This window comes from Uloborus diversus, chromosome 4, assembly GCF_026930045.1.
Source record: "Uloborus diversus isolate 005 chromosome 4, Udiv.v.3.1, whole genome shotgun sequence".
NCBI classification, from domain to species: domain Eukaryota; kingdom Metazoa; phylum Arthropoda; class Arachnida; order Araneae; family Uloboridae; genus Uloborus; species Uloborus diversus.
The window spans coordinates 132,808,715-132,836,192 of NC_072734.1; the positions used below are offsets into that span (position 1 = coordinate 132,808,715).

The 27,478-nt window shown below is 31.2% G+C and overlaps 1 protein-coding gene across 1 annotated transcript in view; it reads right to left on the reverse strand.

Moving 5' to 3' along the window:
• The window catches only part of LOC129220268 (sequestosome-1-like), a 31,780-nt gene that overhangs the window by 2,580 nt on the left and 1,722 nt on the right, over positions 1 to 27,478 (reverse strand). The window contains exons 3-7 of the mRNA XM_054854651.1: positions 17,945 to 18,127; positions 16,036 to 16,340; positions 14,157 to 14,415; positions 11,895 to 12,214; positions 4,502 to 4,646 (exon numbers count right to left, since the gene is read on the reverse strand). Of these exons, the coding sequence (XP_054710626.1) occupies positions 4,502 to 4,646; positions 11,895 to 12,214; positions 14,157 to 14,415; positions 16,036 to 16,340; positions 17,945 to 18,113 (1,198 nt within the window). The 5' untranslated portion in view covers positions 18,114 to 18,127. The remainder of the gene's footprint in view (positions 1 to 4,501; positions 4,647 to 11,894; positions 12,215 to 14,156; positions 14,416 to 16,035; positions 16,341 to 17,944; positions 18,128 to 27,478) is intronic.

A 27,478-nucleotide genomic window follows, 5' to 3' on the forward strand; every position in this document is an offset into this window, starting at 1 on the left:
ATATTTAGCGATTATTTATTTTGCTCAAGAAATGTCATTTTGCGTTGTATTTCTCATACTTGTTTCACCTATATTTCGTAATGCGCTATCTTTTTTGCATAATTTATAGCGATCGATTTTTTTTTATTGTAACTATTTTTATGTATTTTTTATGAAATCATTAAATAAATTATTTTTGTTTTCATCATATTTTTAATAATATGTTATCGAAAAGTTTCAAGGATTTTCTATTATGCAATTTTTTAAATTTCAGAAAATTATTGTTGAATTGAAAAATTTAATTAGAACCTTTTTATAGGGCTTCATAAAAGATTAAACAATCAAATTGTTCAATATTATGTGTGCAAACATCAGATCAAGTAGCACATGTATTCAGTTATTATTAACTTGTGTAAATATCGAGTTTGTTTACTGTATTACTGTAGCTGTGTATTAAGAACCTCGTTTTTTCCATGACTATTTTTTTTTCAGCAAAAAAGCTGTGTCACTGTTATAGTTTTTATGAAAAATTGCAAACTTTTCTATTCATAAATTTTATATAAGTATAAAAATATTCCTTTTATGATTTAATATTGCAATTTATCTGTTACCGTTTTTGTTTAATTTGATGACTAAAATATGTCTACGTGCAATCTTTAAACTTTAATTGCGTAATTTGTTGATGATTTCATATTTTTATTCTTAATTTTTTTGAATGATTAAACAATATAATTTAAATTTTTTAGCTATGTATAGTGTACCTAAATTCATACATTATTACGTTATAACTGAAATCTTAGTTGTGTTTTCAATTTAAAAAAAAAATCAATTGGTTATCTTTTTTTTTTTTTTTGGCTGTTGTTTTCTTTCTCTTTCATCATACAGCAGTCAAAAAAAGGAGAAGCATAGCTACACCCTATAAAGCTTGTACGTAGTACGATCCAAAAGCTCGGGGACTAGCTGTATAAAACCTTACCCAGAATAGTCCACATTACCGAAGCACATCCACCTTCAAAGGGTTACCTTGAGGGACTATGTACTTCTGCCAGTGTTCATATAACTTTTGGAAACACTCCTGGAAGCCATTTTTCGATGAGCCTTCTATAATGCAGCTTTATCTTCTTCTGACGGAAGAAAGCGGCGTCCATGCAAATGTTTTTTTTTTTTGCTGGGAACAGGTAAAAGTCAGACGGAGCTAAGTCCGACGAAACGTTATGTTATTTGTTAGTCATATCATAGTATTGACCAATCGAACCGTGAATCCTCAACATGAAAGTCGCCTTCTTCCCCACGATGAACTTAAAGCAGCACAAGAGGAATTACAGGAGGTTGTGAAAAATGGCTGCCAGGAGTGCTTCTAAAAGCTATACGAACATTGGCAGAAGTGCATAGTCGTTCAAGGTGACCATTTTGTAGATAGATGTGCTTCGGTAATGTGAACTATTCAGGGTAAGGTTTTAAACAGCTTGTCCTCGAACTTTTAAATCATACAATGTACGTATGAGTTTTCAACTTACTATTTCATAATGTTTTTGAGAGACACAAATTTATGCGCATGAAGACATCACAAGAGAATTTGCGAAAATTAATTGAGGATTTGTTCAAAATGGATATTATGGTCATCTATATGTTCTTAAGTACATATACAGGTACACATGTGCCGAAAAAACTTGCAAAGTTTAAATTGGGTGATCGTAAAATAGAAATTTAGGTCGAAATCTGATTTTTTTTTTGTGATTACAATTCCCTATTCGTAGAAAGGAAGTAAAGTGAAATGAATAAATGATCCTTAAAATTCCTGACGATCTTCGCAATTTATTTCTGTTAGATTTTTTTTTTTTTTTTTTGCCAACGGCATCGGCCATCGGCTATTTGGAGAAAAACAATCGGCCATTGGCCAGCTTTGAACAATCGACCAACAATCGGCATCGGCCCAAAAAATGCCATCGGTCGAGCCCTAGTAGTGAAGATGGTTATGTGAGGGGAAGTAACAAAAACAAAGGATTATTATTATGATGCATTGCTTATTGAAAAGCTTTTTAAAAAGTACTTGAATTTCAGTATGGATCAAGAGAAAGTTTTGCAGAGCAAGAATTCAAATTTTACATATTTTACTAGCTATGAATTAGGTAAACTCAGTTTACAGAAATGGGTGTCTGCACTACATAATTTAAAAAAGGAATTTTTCTCAAGATTATTGGTTTGTAATAAGATTGATAGTGTATTTCTCATACAATACAATAATATTTGCAGAAATTACGAGCTTTGAATTGAATTTATGTAGTTACATACAGTTGGTGCTCTGTTTAATGATATTATATTGAATGACCATTTATAAGGGGCCATTTCTTTTTTCAACCTCTGATGTCACAAGGTAGGGACTTGGCTGCTGTGCATAGTAGGCACACACACAACAGCACATCTCTCCCTTGTTATTATTATTTTTTTTTACAATTCAATGGCTTTTCCTTTATAGTCCATTGAAAAATAAACATCCCTGCTGTGCTAAGCGCTAAAGTGATATTTGCATTCTGCAGCAGAGCTAAAAAACGAGACATAGCTTTTTAAAGTTTTATGCCTCCATACATTCAATTGTGATAAAACATTTTCAAAAAAAAAAAAATTAAAAATACCCTTCCCATTCACAAATACTTACAAAACACTACATTTGGGTAAAATATGTCACAAAGACAATAACTCAATTTTGTTAAAAATTGCAGATACAAATTAAGGGCTTAGCATGGCAGTACTAGGAAGTTGAACAAATACTTTCGTGCTCGAAAAGTAAAATAAGAAATAACGTATAATTGCGAAAAAATTTCAGACTACTGCAATCATATCTGCAATTTTTGTGCAACTATACATTGTTATTTCTTATTTTACATCCCTAAAAGAACTAAAAATGTTTTTTTTTTTTTTTAAAGTCTTGCACCCGCTGAGCTATAAGAACCCTTATGTTAGGATGAGAAGTTTTTTTTTTTTTTAGTGATTTACTCAACTTTTCGAGGAAAAGGTGTTTTGGAAGAATCACAGTAAAGTTAACTGATTTCCTTTGCAGCAAATTTGGATGGAGCTTGGAAGCCTTCTAAGATTTTATGAAAACCAAACTAAGGTCTAAAGCTACAAATTACCACTCTATAGATGAAGCTAAAGAAGAATTGCAAGCAAATACAAAACTTTTACATCATCCAGAGGCTACAGTTTTTTTGAGGGAGGGGAAAAATATGTCATAAAGCACAACCTTGAGAAATGCATCCATTTTAAATAAAGTTTTGAAAGAGTAGATCAGTTGTGCATCTAACTGAGTAAATATTTAACCTGAGAACATATAAAAAGTTTTAAACGCAAGGTATTTTAGACATAAAGTATCAATAAAACATACTTTTCTCGAAGGATCCAATTATGAAGCTGATTTCCAGTTCCTAAAGATGTGAAATCAAAATTGCAACTACATACAGTGGAACCTGTGTATGACAATTCTGTTTATAACAATAAGCCTGTATATCACGCTATTTTCCGTGGTCCCAAAGCAAAATGTCAGCATTAATAATCAAACTGTCTATAACGATAACCTGTCTGTAACAATACTTTTTTTAGGTCGCAGCAGTATCGTTGTAGACAGGTTTTGCTGTACCCTGAATTGCTGACAAAGCATCATAGTATGCATGTCAAAGGGTCAACTGACCCCCCTCTGTTACAAGAAATTTATAATAAACTTCAATTTTTCAAACCCGATAAAGTAGTATGTAAAATCAATTTTACCTTTTTTTTCTATGCTTGGTTACGTAAGGTGTTTGATCTCAGCACGTCATAATTTAAAGGACTGACTAAGTTTGTTTATAGAGCTATAGCTGTTTTGAGTGTTTTGTTCATTTTCAAAAAACAAAACTAATCATCTCTAATTAGCTTAACGTTTTTTCAGACCACTGTTCCATCTCAATTCACATGTCATGCGTGCGTTGTGTTTGCTTTTTCCAACTATTTTATAGCTGTAATATCTCATATATTTAAAGCTTATGGTGACGTGACCAATTCGAGTGGCAAAATAAATATGACTTTTGATGAAAATTTGAGGCAATATGACCAAGGCACAGCTGCCCCATTGTCAAATGTCGGGGAGGAGGTGTAACTTGCTTGAAAGAGTTGTGATCTTAATTGGGAGGGGGTCTCTGTAGCATATGAGGGGTTGTACCGTCTCCTGCTTAAATGGTACTTTTTTAAGTAGGAGGTATAACGTTGGCCACTGAAACTTGACCCCTTCACAAAAATTTCTGGATCCACTGCAAGGATTCCCACATAATTAAAGGCATTACTGAGATTGTTACAGAAAAAAAAAGAAGCAAAAGAATTCATTATTTTTGTTATGAACAATTCTCAGATTTGCCCTCTTTTTTTTAAGGACTTTGGGGGAATGGTGGTTAGCTATATTTGCTATACTTAAAGAATGGGACAATTTGATGCTAGAAAGAATAACTAATCATCACTTGAAGGCTTATAATCAAAGATTCAAATAATAACATACCATCGGAGTGGTTTTCATCCTGTCTTTCAGCTTTAGCTTCCTGAATTTTCTCCACAGGGGGGCTTGACTCACGTTCTGGTGTTTTCTTACTTGCATCATCCTTGTTGAGCAAAGTCCACCCATCAGCAGTGTTTGATAAAATATCCTGCAGTGAATTAACTTCAATCAATACATCTCTTCCTATTTATAAACTGATTCACACTCATATAGGTCTGAGCTGTTTCAACATGAATGCTCAGGGAAAAAGATTTTGATAACTTTCCTTGGAATGCATAAGTTTTATAATCTGGCAGAAACTCGCATGTGACACATTTTACATTAGTTTCTGTTTTTAACAAATAAATCATGAAAATGAGTATTTAATAAGAAAAAATTAAATGATGTTGGTTTTGAAAGTAAGAAAAAAGTCCTTAATTGGAAAACATATTTTTTTAACATGACTTTTAAGTTAAATTGAAACAAACATTTACCCAACCATTGCACAAACATCTAGCAAGCACTTTTTGTTAACAAATAAAATCTATTTTGCAAAATTTGCTCTTGTGCATCCTACTATAACTTGAAGCTCTGGTTATCTAATTTAATATGGCACTGTCTTATCAAAAAAGCTATCTCTGCCAAAAGTCGCTTTGATGTTGGTTGTTCCTGACACTTAAAAAGTAGCTTACTTTCAAATTCATGATAGGTATCTAAATATAAATTAACTAGCAATTTCTTAGACTATGCTTGCCATGAAAGAATTGCTTTTTTGTTATTCTTTATTTATTTATTTCAACTATTTTAACAAATATGACTTTGAACATTCCATCTAATGAAATTGATCATTCTGCTGCAATTTCTTAAGTCCCTATAGATTGCAATTTTCTAAAACGCTATTTGAAAAGTAATTAAGTTTCTCAGCATAGTTTAGATGATTGGTTTGTATAGTATCTGAAACATGACTTACATTGTTTTAAAATGAAATGAAACGGGTAATGAATCATTACTAGCATTTGCCTTCAGGTCAAAAGCATCTACTTTTTCTCCTTAGGCGGAAAATGAATTTTATAGCTTGAGAGCTTTGAGGGTAAATCTGAGATTCATCAGTCAAACAAACAAATTGACTCGACTTTAAATTATTGTCATAGTTTTCATACCTTTGCTGACGAAGACAAACACAAAAAATAACAGATAAAAAAACCTACATTTAACAGTTGAGAGTTCTCAGAGCTGATTAAATTTTGCTATTCACCAAAACGTATGGGAAGTGTTAACTAATTTCAAGAGTTTTGCTTAGTCTTGTTTTTACAAGAAATGTCTCTCTATAATTGATAAACATTCAAGAATAATTTAATTGAATACTACTTTCATTCTTCACCTAAAACTTTTAAAGGGGTTTCAGTTCAACCATGGACAGTTAAAAGTTTTGAATAAATTAGGGGATGATTAAGAACAAAGAATCTACACCCATACATTTTTGTTAACATAAGAATACTAAAACGAGGCGGTAGGTAATTTTTATGAACTTGGTTATACAGAGGTGTGAAAATTATTAGACTCCAGGAGCGAAAAACAGGAAAATCGATTATTCCGGTTAAAAAATAACCTTTAGATTCTTCCTAAAAGCCTAATTATGTATGTAGAGAGTAGTAAAAGAGAGAACTATATGCATTATTTCCCTGCAAAAAATTTCCCGTGTTTCTTGGGTTTCCCCTTCCTGGAAGTATAGTCTTATCTGATAACAGCCACCTTTATGTTCTGCTGTTGTTTCCAAAACATTTTCTACAGCTGTGAATGGCGTGAAGTATATTTTCGTGTATTTTTGCACAGGGACCACCAAAATAATAAGTTCATGAGTGATTTTGTTTTGCCCACTTGTTTCATGGAACAGTTTAAGTGTTTTTCCCTTCGAACATCGATTTTGATGAATTTTGTGAAATGGGTAAGCTGCCTAACCTCTCACCACGCAAGAAAGCATTGATTATGCCTATGCTAGACTGAAATACCGTTTCACTATTTCCAAAAAAACTGTCAGCAGAATCAGTGTTTCTCTCAAAGGAAATATATTAGTTGTCATAAAGAGGCTGGGAAAATGTGGCAGAAAATGCAGAAGGTATCCAAGGATGGAAAGAAAACTCATTCGGTTGGTGAAGGACAACAGAAGAGCAACTGGTAAAGAACTTGCTAACAGTCTGAAGCAGTACGGTGTGGAGGTGAATCCATCATTGGTCCAACGAAGACTCAACGCCAATGGGATGCCTGCTCAAAGGCCACGCAGGAAGGCCAAAATCACCCCAGATATGGCAAAGAAAAGGATTCAATGGGCTGAATGTGTTCAAGAGATGTTTTTGAGACCACTAAGTCTTTTTCTTTGCCATATCTCGGGTGATTTTGGCCTTCCTGTGTGGCCTTTGAGCAGGCATCTCATTTGCGATCAGTCTTCGCTGGACCAATGGTGGATTAACCTCCACACTGTAATGCTTCAGACTGTAGGAAAAGTCTTTACAGGGTTGCCACGCAGCTGGAAAACATGGAAAACCCAGAATTGTCAAGGAAAATGTAAATCGCCTAAAATAGTCAGGGAAATGTCAGATAAAATCAAATGATTGAAATTTTTGGAATTGTCAGGGAATTCCTTCCCAATTTTTCGATCTGATAGGTGAAACTGCTGCGCCATTTGGGAAAAAATGCTGAAGTACAGTAAATATCTTGTTCCAGACATGCAAATTTCCCTGATAGGCGAGAGAAAGAAAATTCAAGCTCATTTTCGAAGACTGAATGTAATAAGATTACAAAAAAAAGAAAGAAAGAAAGGAAAGAAGTATCCGTTCAAAAATCTTAAAGTTCTGATTTATATCGTTCCATTTTATTTTGCTTTTTTTGAAAAAAAAAGAAAAATCAGCACCACGGTTAGATAGACATTACTAGTATTTTCCTCAACGCATCTATGGTCATATTAGTATTTTAATAGCCTTCATTCTGCATTTGTTTTGTTTTTTTCATAAAATGAATAATGTTCATAAAAATTTAAAGGTTCAAAATTTTAGATTTTATAGATTAAAATGTTTTTTGGAAACATGCCAACATTGAAACTAGCTTGCCGGAAATTGCGGAGTGTGTTTGAGATTTCAGTCCTGTTATAATCAATGTAATGTAATTAAATTTTAAGTTTGTCTTAATTCAACCCAAATATAGATTACAATTATTGATAATTTTTTAAGCATTATTTGGTTCATAAAGTAGGTTTACTTACACTAAAAATACAGTGAAGCACTGTTTATACGTTTTCATCAATTACATGTGGTGCTTCACCGTATGTTGTATTGGTATTTAATAACGTAAGTTGGCAGTCATTAACCTGGAATTTTTTCGAAAATCGACTGGAAAACCTGGAAATGTCAGGGAATTTCATTCTTGAACTTTTGTGGCAACCCTGTCTTTTCTAGTTGCTCTTCTGTTGGCCTTGGCCATCCGAATAAGTTTTCTTTCCTTCCATGGAGACTTTTTGCATTTTTTGCCACATTTTTTCAGTCTGTTTGGGACAAATAGTATTCTTTCTTTAACAGAAACATTGATTCTGCTGACAGTTTTTTGGGAAATAGTAAGTGTTTTCACAATTTCTCTTTGTGAAAAGGTATTTTGGTCTAACATACACATAACCAATGCTTTCTTGCATGATTAAAAATCAGGCAGTTTACCCATTTCACAAAATTCATCAAAATCGATGTTCAAAGGGAAAAGAGGAAAACTTATACTAAGATTGCTCTCTGAAACCAGTGGACGAAACAAAATTACTCATAAACTTGTTATTTTGGTGGTCCTAGAGCAAAAACACACGAAAAATTACTTCTTGACATCCACAGCTGCAGAAAACCTTTTGGAAACAACAATATCAACATAATGGCGGCTGTTATCAGATAAGACTCAATATTTCCAGGGAGGGGAAACTCAATGAAAACGGAAAATTTGGCAGGGAAATGATGAATATAGTACTTCGACTATTCTCCTAAAACATAATTAGGCTTTTAGAAAGGGTCTAGAGGCTATTTTAAAACTGGAATATTCGATTTTCTAGATTTTTGCTTCTTAAGTTTAATAAATTTCACACCTCTGTACTCTACAAACTGCTCAATCACTGTGCATGAAATAGAACGACCAGCTACACGAAATTAAATTTCAAATTGGTTATTTGCAATGCACTCTGTGTATTAAGTCATATAATCAGACTGTTCATAAATACTGTTAAATTCCTATTAAAGAAATCATGACAGTCATTTTAGCTAAATTATTATTATCTGATGCATTGTTACAAATTCTCTTTGTCCCTAATACAATTACTTTACTTCTGTTATACTTGCCACATTTAAAATAATGTTACTACTTTAACATAAAAGAAAATAAGCAATAGGGTGGAGCTTATTTGCACTGAAAAAATAAAGTTTTAATTTTTGTAGGTCTTACCCTCTTAATTTGTTCCTTTTGATGAAAAACCACTAAATATGAAGTTTGAATGAAAAATTTTGATATTTAGAGGTAGCTCAATGAACTTGAAGTTTGTTACATAGAGAAAATTTCGACAAAAAGCGACAGTTAAACATTTATTTATATAGCACTTGTAAATCAATTGAGACATGAAAGAAGGTGGTTTCTGGGTTATAAAATGCACCTGGCATTGTTCTGGAAACAAGTTATTGTTTGGAAACAGTCCCAGATAAAGTCACTTTCCTGCTGTCAGGGTATATTCTGCGGTTTTTCTCGATGACTTGCAGCAGAAACAGCAACTGCGTTTCATCATATGTTATCAGTTCACTGAACTCCTGAATGAGTGCCACTCCACGTTCAGCATGATCATTCACTACATTTAAAGCTTGAATAAATGTTTTGGCTTCTTTGTAGTCATCTCTTGTTTCCCACGATGCTGGATCAACAGAAAAATAATCTACGGGCAGGTTTAATGCCTGGAACAGTGACATAGACTTTGCTGTTACAAAATCATCCAAATTTTTGTTCTAAAATGTTTGAAGATCAATCTTCCTTTGTTTAGAATTTTCTTTAGCTGGTTTTATCATAGCACTGACCATTTTTATCTTGGTAGATGCACTGACATGACTATCAAGAAAAGCCAACGAAACTAGTTCCTCTGTTAAATACCATAAATGGTTGGAAAACTTATTTGCAGCTGCTTTCAAGATATTTGTATGAATAGCCGAATATTCAATCAAAGACTTCATTAGTAACAGGTCATTATATGGAGCACTTGCAGCTTCTGGTGCTGATATCCATGCTTTCATGTATACACATGCAATGAAAATGCATACAGCAGTTAATCCCTTCTCTTCTTTAGATGTAAGCTTGAATTGTGATCTAAACATCCAGATTTTGAGACTATAAATACATTTCGACATCTAACGGTCATGATGCATGGCTCCAGGCGACATAAATTTAACACCTCTAACAGGGGCAGTTCCAAGGAAAATAAGCATAAGTTCAACTAATTCTTTATAATCACCTCTTAGTTGGTTATAAGACTCTTCCATGTATTTCTTTGCATAAGCAATTGTATCTTTTATATCCTTTATCAGTTCATCAACTACGTCAATTGAAATTCCAGTTTCGTACTGGTCAGAGTCAATGAAGCTCCAAAATTCCTTGAAACGTTTGAATAATGGAATTTCAGGAGAAGATGTGGCTCCCTTGCACACTTGAAACACTGAACCTATAATCAGTCCCAACACATGATGCCTGCACGCAAAAGGAACACATGCACCCAAGTTACTGCCAGTGTTTGAACTGGTTGTGTCAAAACACATAGCATGTATGTTGTTTGATATTCCCCAGCTTTCAATAGCTTTCAATACTGCTGTAGCCTTTGCCTCACCTGTCCCAGATGGAAGCTTGGGAACTGCAAGTAGCTGGTGAGTTCTTTTCCCAGTTACTAGTACAGGCAGGGGATCCACTTTATCTTTTGCAACGAATCAGGAATTAATTTGCTGTCCCAATGTATAACTAGAGGGGCATTAGGTTGAAACTTAGCCTTTATGTCTGCATATTTCTGAACTTTTTCCTTCCTTCTTGGACAGCGAATTGAGTCCTTATTTAAAGAAAATTCATTGATATTGAATCCTAAGTTTTTTGCAGTTTATGCTATGATATAGAAAGCCTTTCGGTCAGACACTTTTGTTCTGTCCAAAGCTGCAGCAAGTTGGGGAGTAACTATAGTTTTTCTCCCTCGCTTCCTTTTCTGTCTTTTTGATGCTTGTTCTGTGATATCCATTTTCTTACCTTCTTCCGTTGAGCTTAATTTGCTGTCAGTTTCAGTATCAGTAGATGATTCAAGTTCCACTATAGAATCTTTTAATTCTTTAATTTTCAGTTGCTGTATTCGGACATTTGCTTTTGTTTCTCGTTCAAGAGCTTTTTTCTCTTTTATAGCAAGCTTTTTATCAACTCCTAACATTGATCCACACCTACCTTTCTTCCTTTGTGCTATTGAAAAGTCTTTGTCTTCTTGTAAGACTGCTTTACTGTAAAACATCAGCATGAGCAACATCAAAAAGATCTTCTAGTTTAGAGAGAAAAGTTGATTCCTTAGCTTGCTGTGTTGATGAACATCAAGCTTTATTTTTCCTCAAAAGCTGCCATTCTTTATACAGCTTTTCAAGCTTCATTTGACAATTTAGGTTGTCTCACATAGAAATTCTAGCTTTTTGCCAAAACTTGGCAATTTCTGTGATGGTCAGAGTTGAAGCTTGTCTTACGGTTTTCTTCAATTCAAGATGATGATGCAAAAAATGTCCAGAGTCATACGCAAGGATGGCAATTTTCCATCTTTTAATTCTGGAACTGACCCACCAAGAAGATACAAGTCATTTTGAGATCTTGTGGCTTTTGCAGTCATTTTGCTTTCAAAACTGAAGCAAAAATAAAATACTGAAAACAAATACACATAATGGAAAAGTAAGCAATAATTGCTTTTCGAAAAAAAAAAAGATCCCGCAATGTTAAAATTTTCACAGTTGTTGAGCTACCTCTAAATAATCTTTAAATGTGCTAATATATGGCCTGAATTTTTTTTTCATACAAAGGAACAAAATGAGAGGGTAAGAGGTTAATATTTTCAAAGTTGAAAAATAAGCTCCACCCTAATAAGCAATACATACAAAAATAATTTGTCGGAAAATTATTTGTTTCACATGAAACTTAATGACTTTGTTTATGGGGTATTTTTCCAAGTAAGTATATTTTATCCTTAGATTTCAAAAAACTCCTCTTTTGAAAGCTTTCTTTCAATAATAAAATAATATTTTAAATGATAAAATAAAAATATAACTAATTTCAACACTATATATTTAAAAAAAAAACATTCATTGTAATTTCAAATTACTTTTCAGCAGAGAAAATAATGCTTAGTTACCCCTTCATTTCCAACAAGAGATTGCTCTTTCTCTTCAGGCTTCTCCTCAGGAACTGCTTTTGCTGTGGCATCAAGACTTGCTGCTTCGTTCACAGAGCTTGAAGCCGCCTGGTTCACGGGAGCTTCAACCTTTTCTTCAGTCTGAGGTTTGCTAGCTGCTGCAGTGGAGGATTCAACATCAGGGCTCTTTGCCTCTTCGTTATTTCCCTTACTTGAGCCCTGCTCTGATGGCTTGGAAGCTTCTTCAGTTTGTGGGACATTGTGAGTGAAAGGGCCACCAAAGGGAGCAAAAGGACATCCGCCAATTTTCACTTCCACACCTGTAGAGCCAAAATTGCAACGTTAAAACAGAAATAATTATAGAGGAGAAAACAATAACTATAAGATCAAACACACAAAATTTTGCAACACGAAAAATATTTACTTTATTGCAACATAACTAGGTACAATGAGAATGCAAAGAGAGACAAAAAAAAAAAGAACAGAAAGAAAGAAAAAGAAATGAACGGTTTATCGAGGAATGTTTTTTCAAAATGGTCAAACCAAGAAGCATCATAATTCAACAAATGTTCTGTCTTATAAGGAGTTTGGCCACTGTCCACAGCCATGCAGGTCCCACAATGAGTTGGCACACTCTAGAGGATGCATCAAGAAATGTTTGTGGAAATAAACAAATCTGTTAAAAATGTTGATGTTAATGCTTGAAGGGTCCTTGGTGACATCAGCTTCTTAGGCCATCTCAAACAGAATTCTATAGGATTTACCGCCAGAGACTTTGCTGCCAAAGCTGTATGAAGAATGCCATGAGAAAAATCTAGAACTCTACTCATTGGATTAATTTGTCATAAAACCGGCATCCATGAAGGAAAAAACCCATATTTTTGAAAAAGTATTTTATGTTGCAAACTTACAGTATTTTCATGATCTATAATAAAGTTGAAAATTTCATGATTGTGAGCCATTTTTGTTTTCAGAAATTTTATCTATTGAAGGAGAAAATCATTTTAGTTAGAATTTACTGGATATGGAAAACATTTACTTAAGAAAAAAACTAAATATTGCAACTATATTGGTCAATACGAAGTCCAGAAATTGCCATGTTTATTTCTGGAAAGTTTATCAAGTAGTGAGAATTAAAAAACTCAGAATCTCTCTGGATTTCACAATTAAAACTCAGGAGACCAAAATAAGCAGCAATTATTTCAATCAATTTCTTTTTTTTTTTCTTTTTTTTGTATTGTTGGGGAAAATTCTGTTATAAACTGTAACAGAGAATATCTTTTTTAACAGCAGCTTAATGTAAGTTTGCCAAGTGAAAAGGTTAGATTGCAATTATCACATGAAATTTAGCCAAAAGTAGGCAACCTTTGATGATTGCACAATATTCCTTGACCTGTAACCATACTAGAATATTTATAATATTCTCCTATTTATATACACAAGATTTATTATTAAACTTAATAATGATTAATTTTAACACTGTTCAAGTATTTATTTCAAACATCTTGAGTCAATGAATTTTAAAATACTTAGTGGTATTCATGTTCATGTTTTATGCTGCCTCTTAAACTTATTCATAGGTTGTGAGATCAAACTGCAAAAAAATCTACATAACTTATTTCAGGATTACAATGAGCATGTTTTTAAAAATGTTACACAATTTCTATCTATAAATAGAAATAAATGTTTCCTTCATAAATGGTCAAGTTTTAAAAACTAGAATTTTGATAATATTTCATAAAACTATTAAACTTTTAAAATTCATGCATTTTTTTCTTTAGTTTCGACAGTTTTTACAATATAATTGAGTAAAATGCATGATTTAAAACTAAACATAGTTCTATGACAAATTAAAGTTGCAAAGCAGTAGTTTTGTACAATGTTTAAATAGACATCAAGATTTAAATAATTCTTGAAAAAAAAACCCAGTTTTTAATCAAAAACTCAGGTCAAAAACTTGATCAAAATCATCCCAGGTGGTATGGGTTTTTTCAAAAAAAAAAAAAAAAAAAAAGCGTTTTTTCAAACTCTTGAGTTTTTGTAACTTTAAAATATGTGTATGTAATTTTCATAGCAAATCTATCAAATAATGATTGATTTGACATTTAGATACAGGTTGTACTGTAAATCAGTATAACTTACAAATAAGATCACTTGAGAGTCGAAGTATATCAGTTTTTTTAAATACACCCTCAACTAATTTTTCTTTAATTTTGAATCTCAGTTGCAAATCACCTAGTTTTACATGTTTTGAAGACTCACCTCCCATTTTCAATAAATTTCCAACAGCATCAGGTAAAAGATATTCAGCTGGAACAAAGTTCTTGCATGCCTCTGAGAATGCCTCTTGCCACTTCTTTTTGGTGGGTGATTCATCAGAAGGACTTGGCTTGGAAGAGCAGCTAGGCTTTTCTTCGGCTTCCGGAGAGCATGCGAAGTGTGCACCGCCGAGGTGCATACGCCCAAACAAAGCTCTCCACATTCTGCGAGCATAGAGATCACCAATCCATTTACGAGTAACCTGCAAATGAAAATTATTTGAGGCAGTGAAACTTTAGGAATTTCATTTTTTTTTTTATCATGATAGTGTTAAAAATTTCGTAAACAGTGATATTTACGTTTTTATGTGCTTAATTTGTTGTAATCTGGCTAAATTTGAAGTTAATTCCTTGAGTTTACCTTAGTTTTTGGAACTTTACCTGTTTGATGGCTTTGCCTGGTATGCATCATATAACATTGGGCTTAGGGAAATGGCAAGAAATTTAAGAGAAATTAGCAAGTTGGAATCATTTTTGGCTCCAAGTTTGGCAAGAAATTGCCAAATGTCATCAGATGTGGTGACATTTTGAACATTGACATGTAAATAGTTTTGCTAGTAATAAATGGAGAAGCCTGTCAGATGAGCCCTTCTGTAATGCCATAGAATATTCTTGAAATTTTTGAATGGTAAAAACTAGAATATCCTTGAATGGAAAATGCTTAAAAACGGAGAGTTGGGTTTTGGACTGTCTGAAACTAGTTTAGGACAGGTGGTTTTCACCAACAGGTTGGTTTTTACCTTCCAAAACTGTTCGAAGTGTCTTAAACTGTCCAAAAGTATGCTAAAGCTAAAGGGGTTCAATCGGATCAATTAGTATTTACTGCAATATTCATAATGCAATATATATATATGTATATATATGTTTTAATTAATGAGTATTTGATAATATTTTTCTCTGAAATGTCTTTTTAAAATATTTTACTTAAAAAAATTGCTAATAACTCTGTTACATGTAAACTTCCATAAGTAACAGTTGGTAGAGTTATGAAAGGAAATTTACCAAAACAACTAATTTCAGTTTCATAACTAAAAGGAATGTTATTAAATGTGTAATACTTAATAGCGAAAAATATTTTACTTAAAATAATTGCCGATAACTCAAACTTCCTCATGTAACAGTTGTTAGAGTTATGAAGAACATTCACAACACTACTAAAACAACTAATTTCAGTCATTTTATAACTAAAAGAAATGTTATCAAATGTGTTATATTTAAGTGCAAAAAAGAAAAGCTTAATTTTTTTAATGGTTTTTGCATAATAAGTTTTACATGATGTTTTAACAAAAATTCTTTTTTAAATCATACATTAAAGAACAATAAATTGATGATTAACTATATACCATTTATTTTTTTAATTCTTTCACTAACTAGAATAAACAAAACCTATAGTAGCTTGACAATTTTTAGAAACAAATTATTGGCATTTTCCTAAAGTAATTGGGTGGTAACTTAATTTCAGATTATGAAATGGCACCATAGTCAAGAGAAGAAAATCTTCACAAAGCTGTAAAAGACTCAAATATATATTTTTTTTCCTTCAGTTCAAAAATTGCCATTTATTACATTTACCGTGGTTTTGAGGGATAATTTTCACTTTTGTTGGGGAGCTCTTTCAATTGGGTAGGGGGGGGGGTCTTTGCAACATTTAGGGGGGTGCACCTTTGCTCCTAGGGGAGCACACCTGCATAAATCTCAGAGATATGTGATTGAAAAGAGGTGTTCAATAAAAAAATCAAATATCAGAGAATATAAGTAATCACAAAAAAAAAAGTCATAACAGCATAATAAGTATTTCAAAAATGCCAATAGTGCATACTCACATAAATGGGTTCCACTAATTTTAGCATGTCGTGATGGGAATGCTTGCTAGCAGCATTGCAAGTAGAGCAAAGATCATAGTCTTTGCACTGCAGGCATTTATAGCGGTGTCCTTTAATTTGCAAATTGCATTCATCACAGACAACACCAGGATGCACAGAGGCCCCCACCGGACCCTTATCAGTGTCATCACTTTGTTTCTCATCACTTAGAGAAACATAAATCTTGATGAGACCATCATTAGCATTAGCCAAAGCCTGAGCCAGCTCTGCGTCACTCGACATTAGTATAAGATCTCCTTCTGAATCTAAATGTCAAAAAATAAATAAAATTATTCTTTTATAAACATACTGTAATTACATCGACTTTTAAAAAAATCACCTGGAAACAATGAACCATGAAGACTTGAACAAAATGTTCAGAGCCAGTTTTTTTTTTTTAATTTCAAAACAGTATTACTTAATAAATGTGACAATTTTTTTTTTTTAAACACTGAACTTTGTGTTAATTGGTAAAATGAGTAGTTATGATGTATGGTGTTTTTTCAACTTCAAACAGTTAATGAAATTCAGTCACAATTGTTTTTGAAAGCTTGGATAGTTTAAAACGTTAAACTTCATTCATCTGTAACTGTAGGCTATCTTATCTGATGAGGAAAGAGTGAATGCATGGATGACATAGTAAAGTAAAATTAATAAAACATGGCTAACACACTGAAAAAGGTCATTGAAATTCATAAATATAAGATAAAGGGCAGTATCTGCAAAAATGAGATTTTGAGATAGTTGAAGAAATGCATTTTTGATTTTATGTTGTATTTCCCTACCAACAATAGGGAAATACGTAGAAATTTTAAGTTTTTTGCCTGCTTTCTTTTCAGCATTGAACCAATTAAGCAAGCTTGTATAGAAAAGCTAAAGAACAATAAAAGACAAGAATGCAAAAAAAAAGAAAAAAGTGAAAATTTTGCAGATATTGCTTTCACTGCTGTACAAGTGAACTGCATCAGTCATGCAGGGATACAGTTAATTTTGATACATATGGATAGATATGAAGAGAACAGGGGAAAACCACTGTCAGTCAAAAAAAAGCAAATTATGAGAAAAGTGCATTTAAATGCTTCACTGACAGGATTTCTCCACAGAACTGCCTATTTTCAAACAAATATTTCAGTGGACTTATGGGATTTTCTATAAAAGATGATAGGCTATTTGAAAAATATACTTCAGCAACCACTAGATGGCATCATTATTCAATTTCCTTTTTTAAAAAAAAGTGACAGGGTTGATTCTTCCCTGTACCCTTCATATATGAAAGATGTGCGTACACTGTTTCTAATTCAAAGTCAAACACCTGCAAAATTAAATTTCAACTGTATTTTTCTAAAACTTCTGAAAAACAAAAACTCAAGAATTGAATATTTTAATGTGAAAACAAAATAGTTTGAAAATTCGAAAATGATGAAATTTATAGCAGAAATTGCAAATTGAATAAACTTATTCATTTTTCAACTTGTTCCTCTCTCACTTATTGAATTAGTGTTGACCTCGGCAAGGAAAAACTACATTTTTATTTTTAATGCAAAGGCATCATTATGAACAGTTATTTTAATAAGAAACCAACTAACATCATAAGTGATAAACTCAATTACTAATCAAAACTGGATGCTAAAAAAATTGCCTTTTTTTTCATAATAGGAATTTACAAATACTTTAATGCATTAAAAAAACACTTTAATCAAATTAATTTTCATGCAATAGAAGACTTTTTAATTTATTAGGCCTTTAAAATCAGTCTTGTTTTTCATTTATTGTGCATTTTATTAATACTAATATTGTAGACAAATTTACAAGCTATAATTCAGCTTATTAAAGTAATTGAAACACATAAAAAATAACTAAATCTACATACCTTCCCAACTTATTTCGAATGCCTTGCCACACAAAAGAGGAAACAATTCAATCACCTTCACACACAGTAACTCAAATCGGCCTATTATATCGCTACTCACAGCTAGTCTCCTAATTTCCGTTTTTTTAGAATCAGGACGCTGCAAATACACTTTAATAACATTCACCATCTTTCTAGATTTACCTACAAATGTAAAAAAAAAGAGATGAAGCATTCATTTTACAAACTATAAAAACATTGCTGAACTAATTTTTCTTTATAAAAGTTCATGATAAAAGCTTGGATGGAAAAATCATGCTTTATATACATATATGAATTTATCAAAGATTACATAAACACAATGAAATAAAATTGGGGAAAAGAGAGATATTATTGAATTAGTGAAAGTCTTCTTGAACAGGATTTTTTTTCTTTTTTCTTTTTTTTTTTTTTTTCTGGCCTCGAAAAAACGCCCTAAACATAATATCATTTTGTCCATTTCATGCACTGTTTCTCGGTAAATTAAAATTTCGAAATCAAAAATGCAGAACTTAACAATAATAAATAAATATATTGATATTTCTCATTTGAGAAAGTTTAATGTTTAAATATGACAAATGCATTTGTATGAAAATAATTTTATATGAAAATTTGAAAAATAACAATAGTAAATTAGCTGGTTTAGAAGCATGTTCTTTGCAACACAACCATAAAACAAATGAGCCAACTCCTTCTTAGGACCTTTAGAAATCTTTAAATAGCCAAAAGAAATCAAATCATAAGCTTTATCAATGCAAGATGATTTTTCAAGATCAACAACTTGATCAACGTTGACAGTTTTGGTAATAACCAAGTCAAAATTAGATTAAATTATTGACAAAACTGGTGTAAAAAATTTTCTATTGTTTAAGTTAACACCTAAAGCTGCTTACCTAATCTGCCAACTCTCATATTTTGGATCAAAGTCAAGGCATAAAATTAGCTCTTTCAAAAGGAGCAATATAAGATTATAAAAAGTCATTTTACTAGACCCAACAAAAAATTGGCATTGTTTTTCAAAGCCTTAATTTGCATTATTAAGAAGTAGATTAAGTAGAACATGTTTGTTAAACGGCAATAAATCAAGATGATCATGACATTCTGTCATCTTTCGCAATATTGTGATTTGACATTCGGCCATCTTTCGCAATGTTTTGATTTTATGCATAAAATGTGATGAAATTCTACGTATTCCTAAGTGAGATTTCATAAGCTTCATTAATTATACTGAATGATTTCTGATCTTTTGAAAAAATTCTTAGAAATAAAATGACAAATACATATTGCTGTGGTTAAATATCCGAAGAACTTCCTAATTTTATCAGTTCAATTCATATGAAAATGGTGATTTCCCAATGAGAAGCAATAGTTCAAAAATTATTTAAAATGGATAGATGTGCATACAGGTTCTTTTATTGAATTTTAGCTATACTTTAAACAAAGTCTAAAATGTATGATTGTAAAACAAAATAAATAAACTAAAAGCGGGTTTGTAGTTTAACAAAATGTATTTCACTTCTTACAACTATAGTGTCTTCACATATACTGTAACAATTTTTACTTTCATTTAAATTTTAAATTAAAAGCTCACTGGTACCAAATTGGAAAAAGGTTTAGTTTGGCACAAACTAAAAATTCCACTGGGAAAGGAGCAATAACAATGGGTCAAAGACTATTTTTTGCCTTCCTTATTTTATTTTTTAAAAATACTAGCAAAAATACTCTGTGCCGTCTGGGACAGCTACTTTTATTTGTTTTCTGTTTTAACTGAAATAATTCAAAACATACTGCTTTGACATGATTAAAAAAAGAGTTTCTCTCTTTCCCATAAAACTAAAATACCAATACTTATGATGAACAAAACAGTATTCATTTAGAAACGAAAGCACGACATTTAAGCATATACAAATTCAAAGAATTTCTAAAATATAAAAACTTCACTTGTTTAAAAATATATATATCTGCAAATACTTTATTTTATTTTATTTTATTTTTTTTTTTTTTTTTTGAAGAGCCTAAAACCTTCTCTATATGGCTAATGAAATACAAACTGTTTAAAAAAAAATGCAGTTGCCCGTAATCTCCCTGTACTAGCTTTAGTTATTTCGAGAAAATTTAATCATTGTGTGTTCTTGGTGAGATTTAAAATGTTACCAAATTTGCGGTAATCGTTTTGAGATACCTTGGATAACACTCCCCTTTCCCCACTTAGTAAAACTCACTAATTTTTGTCAAAGAGATATTGTCACCAAATGCTGAAATACTTTCGATGACCATAAAACGTTGCTAAACATTTTCATCCAAAAGGTTTCCAAAAAATAGTAAAATTTGATGATTCTTTAAAATTGTGCAAAGACTAATTATTGGAAGTTTTTGTGCTATTTATGGATTTTTCTAATTTAGTAGGTGGAATATTTCACATATTAACAAAAGTTTTGAAGATACTTTTGATTGCGGTTTTTTGTTTACATGGTGAAGTTGATAAACATCATTACGTAGTCTTTGGCTTCAAAAACAGAAAAAATTTGCCGAATGCCTAAACGATGGAAATTTTTCTGCAAATAGTTAAGCGAGGTTCTTGCAAGTCGACTGGATAATGAGTAAGTTTCCAATCAGTACAAATAAATATAAAAATCATTAATTGCCTTAAAGTTCCATTAAAATGGAAAATAATCAGCCAAATCCATCCAATTTGCCAATCTTGTCAAGCGACAACACTGACTTGAGAAAAGCCTTGACCAGTCAAACAAAAAACAGAAATACTCAAGAATACAAAAGTTCTAGATATTGACAGGGAGTTGAGATAATGCACTAAATTTTGAATTGGGTTGCCTTTGAACAATGAACTATACATCTTATAACTCATTTGTGTACTTACATACTAATGCCACCTAAGCTACAGATTTGGAGGATTTTAAGAAAATCGGGGGGTTTTGAGAAATATTGGTGACAAATCATAAAATAAAACACTTAATTTAAAATCATAAAACTTTCAAAATTTTTTAAAAACCTCAATTTTTTTAAAGGCGAAATCAGTAACTGTTGCGGTGTTAATACGCAAGTATCATCGTTTTTTTATATTTAAGTCAGAAATTTCGAACGGATACTATCTTCAGCAGAAAACTTAGCACTTTCAATGGACATATAATATTAATACATGCAAGTATTTTTTAACCCCTATATTAGGGACTTCATGTGAAAATTGTGACTTAAAATGGAATAAAAAAAGGAACAACCAGTCAAACTCTTTACAAACCGGTCTATTAACTTTCCCAATACTAAAAAAGAACAAACTGAAAATTTTCAGCCAACTCTGGTAGGTAGCTTCTGAGTTTTGCAGCGACGTCCATACATATTTACCAACATCCATTTTTATATAATAGATGTACAAACTAAAAAGCATAATTTTAATATTTCTAAATGCAAAACCTTATCCCAATCTACTTACCTGAAAACAATTTTAAAAGAGATTGATTTGGGCCAATCCAGAGTTACGTGTGTGACTTTTCGACACCATTTCATAGTAAATAACAATAAAACCAATATGATATTTTTAAAGTATTTCTTAGCAGCTTCTACTGGGTTAACAGAAGATATGAAAGAGGTTTTAGGTGGTCTTTTTATTTTCATACGACAAGTCTAAAAATTTTTATTAAGTTTTAAATACAGTGTTACATGTGTGACTCAGAAAATCTGAAAATAAGCTATATACCTCATACTATTTTGTAATTTACTGTGAAGTTTCAAAAGGTAAATAGCAGTATTTTTTGTGCATGTGTCTAAGCATATCGAGTAAGTATTTCACAAACATTTTTTTCCTAAAGTTTGTACAATAGCAACAAAAAAATATTTTATTAGCATTATGTGTGGGATTTAGAGCGTTATGTGTGGTGACCTCGTGCAACATTTGAAGGGGATTTTCTAATAAAAATCCAGTTTACCTTGGATCTTTGCCAAATTACACACAGAGGTTCTTTGGTGCTCATCAACTCACATGAGGATTTCCCCCCCCCCCCCCCCCGGGCTTTGAACTCCCACTCCCCATGGGGGTTGTCAATATTCAAGTTCAGCTTACATCCGATCTTTTCCAAATTTCGCACAGAAGTCTGTCCTTTGACACTCACATAGAGGCAATTTCGTCCCTTGTGGGGGGTCCACCCTCCTCGAAGGATTTTCCAGAAAAATCCGTAAAACTGAATAGTGAGGCTTATTAGTAACAATGATAAAAAAAAATTTTAATTTAAAAAAAAGTCTTTTTAAGTTAAATTTTGATGCATAAAATTGCTTTTTTCTACACATTGACGGAAACCTAACGCTATTTTTTCTTTTATTTAATCCTGATTGTTGAAAATGCCAGTTGATGCAACTATTACTTCGAGGTAACTCGTGCAATGCAGCTAATAAATACTTAAATTGAAATTATAATTTCACAAAATAAAGAATGCAGATGCAATTAATTTTTATTTATATAGGAATCAAATAGTAAATGTCAAGCTTAGAAACTATCACAAACTGCTAACCTATACTTATGTGGTTTAAAAGATTTGGAATGTTTTAAATTGTCTGTAGAATTTATTTACTTTTCTCAAAAACCTAAAATTATCAAAAATTATAAATGCAATTTAAGGTACTTAGAACATTGTACTTTAAATCTTGGAGTATACAGATAGCAAACACTTAATTTAAATTGCTCTTTGGGTACGAAAACAACAATTTCTAATTTGTTCTTTTGATTTATTATTTTTTATCATTATCATTACTTTTTAACATCCATTGAGTCTTGGATACAATACCAGCACATAAAATTTTTAGTTGACTTAATATAAAGTACTTTTTTCCCTTACATTCCAATGTAAATACTCAACTCCTAATGAAAACCATTCAGGAGCGTTACGTCTACATCTTTCAAAAAATCTCATTAAAAATTTTCTGCAGAATATTTGAAGATGAAAGTCTGGTTACAGGTATTATGTATCAAGTTAATTTATGGTATGAGATATTTTTCTTCTTAGTCCCCTAATATGACCTTGAAGGAAAACTTTTGTTCCTTTTGTGTTACATGTGTGACTAACATAAAGTGACCTGCATATTTTGTGGGGATTAAAAAAACTTATCAAAAGTATTTATTAAAAAAAATGTGCTCTTAATTTTTATAGTAAAGCATCTGTGTTCATATTTGATAGTTGTTTCAAAAAAAAAAAAAAAAAGAAATGATCATTTAGTAAATAAAATGGCTCTTACGTTTATTTTCCCAATGCATCTTTTTACTTCGTCTAAATGTTATAAAATGAGACTAAAATTTGATACAAAAAAAATTTTAAACACAAAATTGATGCTGGAATTGAAAAGAACAGATATTTTTTGTCAAAAAATAAAGTTTGTTCCCATATTATGCAAAAAAAAAAAAAAAATTGGTGTGTCAGGACCACTTTTTGTGGAACAGCCCATTTACTAATTATAACTTGAATGAGAAAAAGAAACAAAAGATTTAATACATTAATACATAGAAAATATAAAACTAGTTTGGAAATATTTATATGATTTTACTGGATTCTCTCAAAACTGAAAACTTAAGGTGGGGAAAGTAGAAAAAAATGTCAAAATTAACTTGGATTTCTATCAGAAGTATGCTTTAACACCTAATTTATCCATTTACAGAAACTATCTCCATTGAGTAAAGTTCCACCATAAACAAGCCCTACGTTTAATTTACTAAATCTTATTTTTGGAAAAAATTAGAAATTAAACCAGAATTCAAGTTAATCGTCTTAATTGCATCCAGGGGTCGAAATGGTGTTTAAAAAAATTTTAGGACACAATTTTGATAAAATTTTAGGACAAATTTAGAACAACAAATATCTTTTTTTTTTTTTTTTTTTAACTTAAATACAATTTATAAGCTTGATTTTTTTAAGGGATGATAAAAAGTTTCAAATTCAATCCTGAAAACTACAATAGAATGCATTCAATTGTTTATTCTTTAAGACAGTGACACATTGAAATGTATACCAGTAGGATAAATGTATGTCTATTTGCTTCTTTACTTGCCTTGTTGTTTCATCAAAGTGAATTAAAAAGGAAATGATAAAGAAATATTCCAGGGTGGCGACAGGAATTGTGAAAAAAAGTTCCCCGACTTTTCCCTGATTTCCCTGATTAAGTTCACTAAATTTCCCTGATTTACGTTACCAATGATAATGGTTTTCTTCCTTTGCTTTACTTGAAATCCATTGTATGTTTGTATAAAATGCAGTATTTTAAACGTTTTAAATTATGTAAAGTTGTTGAACTAAAGATTTATTTTAAAAAGATGATACTTTTTTTAATAAAATGGTTAAAAAAAAAACAAGACAATTTTTTTTTTGGGGGGGGGGGGGATGACCTACGTAACAGTATATTAAATTTTTATACAATGGAAAGATTATAGAAAATTTAAATAAAAAAAACTTTACTTCCAGAAACCACTTAGCATATAAATTTAAGAAACTATTAAAATTACTTTTAAAAACATGTGTATTTATGATAGTTCAAAATAATTTCAATTACTTTTCAGTTCTAAGTTTTCAAACAGTATAATAATTGTTGCAAGAATAACAAGTAATAGTGAAAGAATAGAAGTAATATAGTTATTCTTAACTAATTGACATATTTATGCAAAACAGATGAAACCATTTGACAACCATTCATAGGGAGCTTTTCTCTAATCCAGAACATAGGTTTTAATGAATGAATACAGCATTTTAACAATAAAAAAATAAAGATATTTTCTTAAGTACACAAGTTAACTCTATTTCAAATGATTTCAGCATGTAACGAGAAAAAAAATCTTGGATTGCTTTTGTAACAAACAACTTGGAAATGCAAGGGAAAAAAAGGAAAAAAAAAGCAATTGGTTAATTTCAAAATATATAAAATAATACAACTTGGTTATAAAATTAAAGAATCACTAAAGTCTGAAGAAAAGAAAACCTTTATAACCTGCGGTGACAACAAATAGTATAACGGCAAAAAACAATTTTTTTTTAATTGAAAGTTCAATTTTAGCACTTAAATTAAAAACGCGAAGAAGTAATTACTTTTAAGCTTTTATAGTATTAATTCAAAAACCAAAAATTTCTTCTTGAAATTGTGATTATACAGGGTTCATACTCAACTTTGAAAATCAAAAGTAAGGAGTTTTTAAGGAGTTTCGCAGGAGTTCATTTTATTTTTTAAGGACTAGTTTCCTGTTTAAAGATGTATTTTTTAAAACTTATCTCAGAAAAAATATGTACAACTCTAAAAAATTTTATTTATTTTTTCATACAAAACATTGAAGGCACAAACATACTACATAAATGTATAGTAAAATATGCATTTACTGCATTTTCTTTGACGTCAGCAGCCTCGGAATCAAATTCAAATACAGGGGGGGGGGGGGAGGTAAATAAAAAAATTTATAGAAGCAAAAAAAAAAAAAAAAACTTGAAAATGGTAGGTACTTTAAAAAATCTACAAGATGTTATTTTACAAATAGCTATCTACATAATCGTCATAAATTTGGAAAAAAATTTTAGATGTGGGGAAGAAATTTGTCTAACGAAAAAATCGGATTTCCGGTATTAGCAGACGAATAAATAGCGGAATTTTGGTAAAATTAGGTACAACGTAATCACTCATATCGGATTGGAAATAGAAAAACATTTTTAAGGTCATGTAGAATAAAAAAATAAGGAGTTTTTAAGGAGATAATAGCAAAATTCAGGAGTTTTAAGGGCCCTTATTTTCTTTTCTTAAAAAGCAGGAGTTTATAAGGAGTTTGTAAGGAGCGTACGAACCCTGTTATAGTACGCTAATTACTTCGAGACAATGGAATAAAGGCAAAGGAGCTAAGGCATAATTGAAGGCTTCCTCTTTGCCTGTATGGTTGTTTATTTTACGTATCATTGAAAGCGTAAAAGGAAATTTCAAGCTAGGTAAAATAAACAACCTAACAGACACAAAAGCAATCTTAGGAAGTTCATCCTGTGGTTAATAAGTAAGATTCAATACTTTGACGTTGAGGAAAAAAATGCACAAATATGCAGCAGTGTATAATCGCACCTCATTAATTTTACTTTTTTTTTTGAGCAGATAATTGGTGGAAAATGCGTAAGGAATTAAGAGTACTTAATTTTGTAAAGCAAAAAAATTTTTTTCCTTCAAAAAAATCAATTTTTCCTGATTTTTTGTTATTTTTTTCAAAATTCCCTGATATTTCCCTGATTAATAAATGTTCCCTGACTTTTCCCTGATCTCCCTGATCTGTCGCCACCCTGTATTCTTAATAAGTATGGATTTAAAGTAGAGTGCACAAGTCCATAATTTATTATGTACCTAACTTTTATCAGATAATTTAATACTTTTTGCCATCTCAGAATCATCAAAAATATCTTTGTAAATTACAGATAAATCATTTAAAGATGCAAAAGAATAATTGTTTTTTTACGGCAACTAACACTAAGAAAACCTCCGCTTACGAAATTTTACATTGGAGTGAATTTGGAACAAAAGCTTTGGATTGCTTCATCAAAACCAATTTGTTTTCAGTAGAAGACATGGATTTAAAATACAGCTTCAGGGTTCGTACTACATTCCAGAAATAAAATGAAGGAGTTTTGAAGAAGTAAAATGATATTTCGAAGGAGTACTTTTGGGCTGTCTTTAAATGATGTCACACTTTTTTTCAACATATTCAACAGACTTCTTCCTTTGTCACAAAGTGTCACACTTCACCTTACTCTTCCTTTGTCACATGTCAAATTTTTCATAAATATATTGTTATAATAATTGCATGATGTCTCTTTTTATCACCTTCTCACTTCCCTCTTGTCACAATTCTATAGACCCTTCAAGGCATGACATCATTTGTGGATGACCCTTTTTACATTGTTAAAACTGCAATTTACTAAACAATTGTTCTTTTAACACAATCACATCTACTTATGTATTTTTAGATATTAAAATAATAACTAGACAAACTGACTTTTGCTGCTGAGAGTGTGGTGGAGGGAAAAGCAAATATCATAAAACTTAAGCATGTATTACTTCACTTATGAAATGTCTTAGTCACCTAATAATATTTTCAACTTCAACTTTTATGATTTATATAATCAATTTGTAAATCACATCTTTGTGCAAAAAATAAATATATACACACACACACACAAAATTACTATTACATTAAAATCACCCTTATACCATCACCTTTCTGACGAAATTAAGTTATCGATCGAAGTATTTTAAATTACTGTCATATAGGAAGATTATGTAGTCTTGAACTAAAAAAGAAGGAGTTTTGAAGGAGGTAAAACCAAATTGAAGGAATTTGAAGGGCCCTTTAAAAAAAATTTGATTGAAGGAGTTTTGGAGGAGTTTTGAAGGAGTGTACTAACTCTGAGCTTGATTTTTTCCAGCTACTTGTCAACCTCTTATGTCTCACCGCATCATTAGACAATACCAGTGAAAATCCCTGATTATCAAGAATGAAAAGATAAT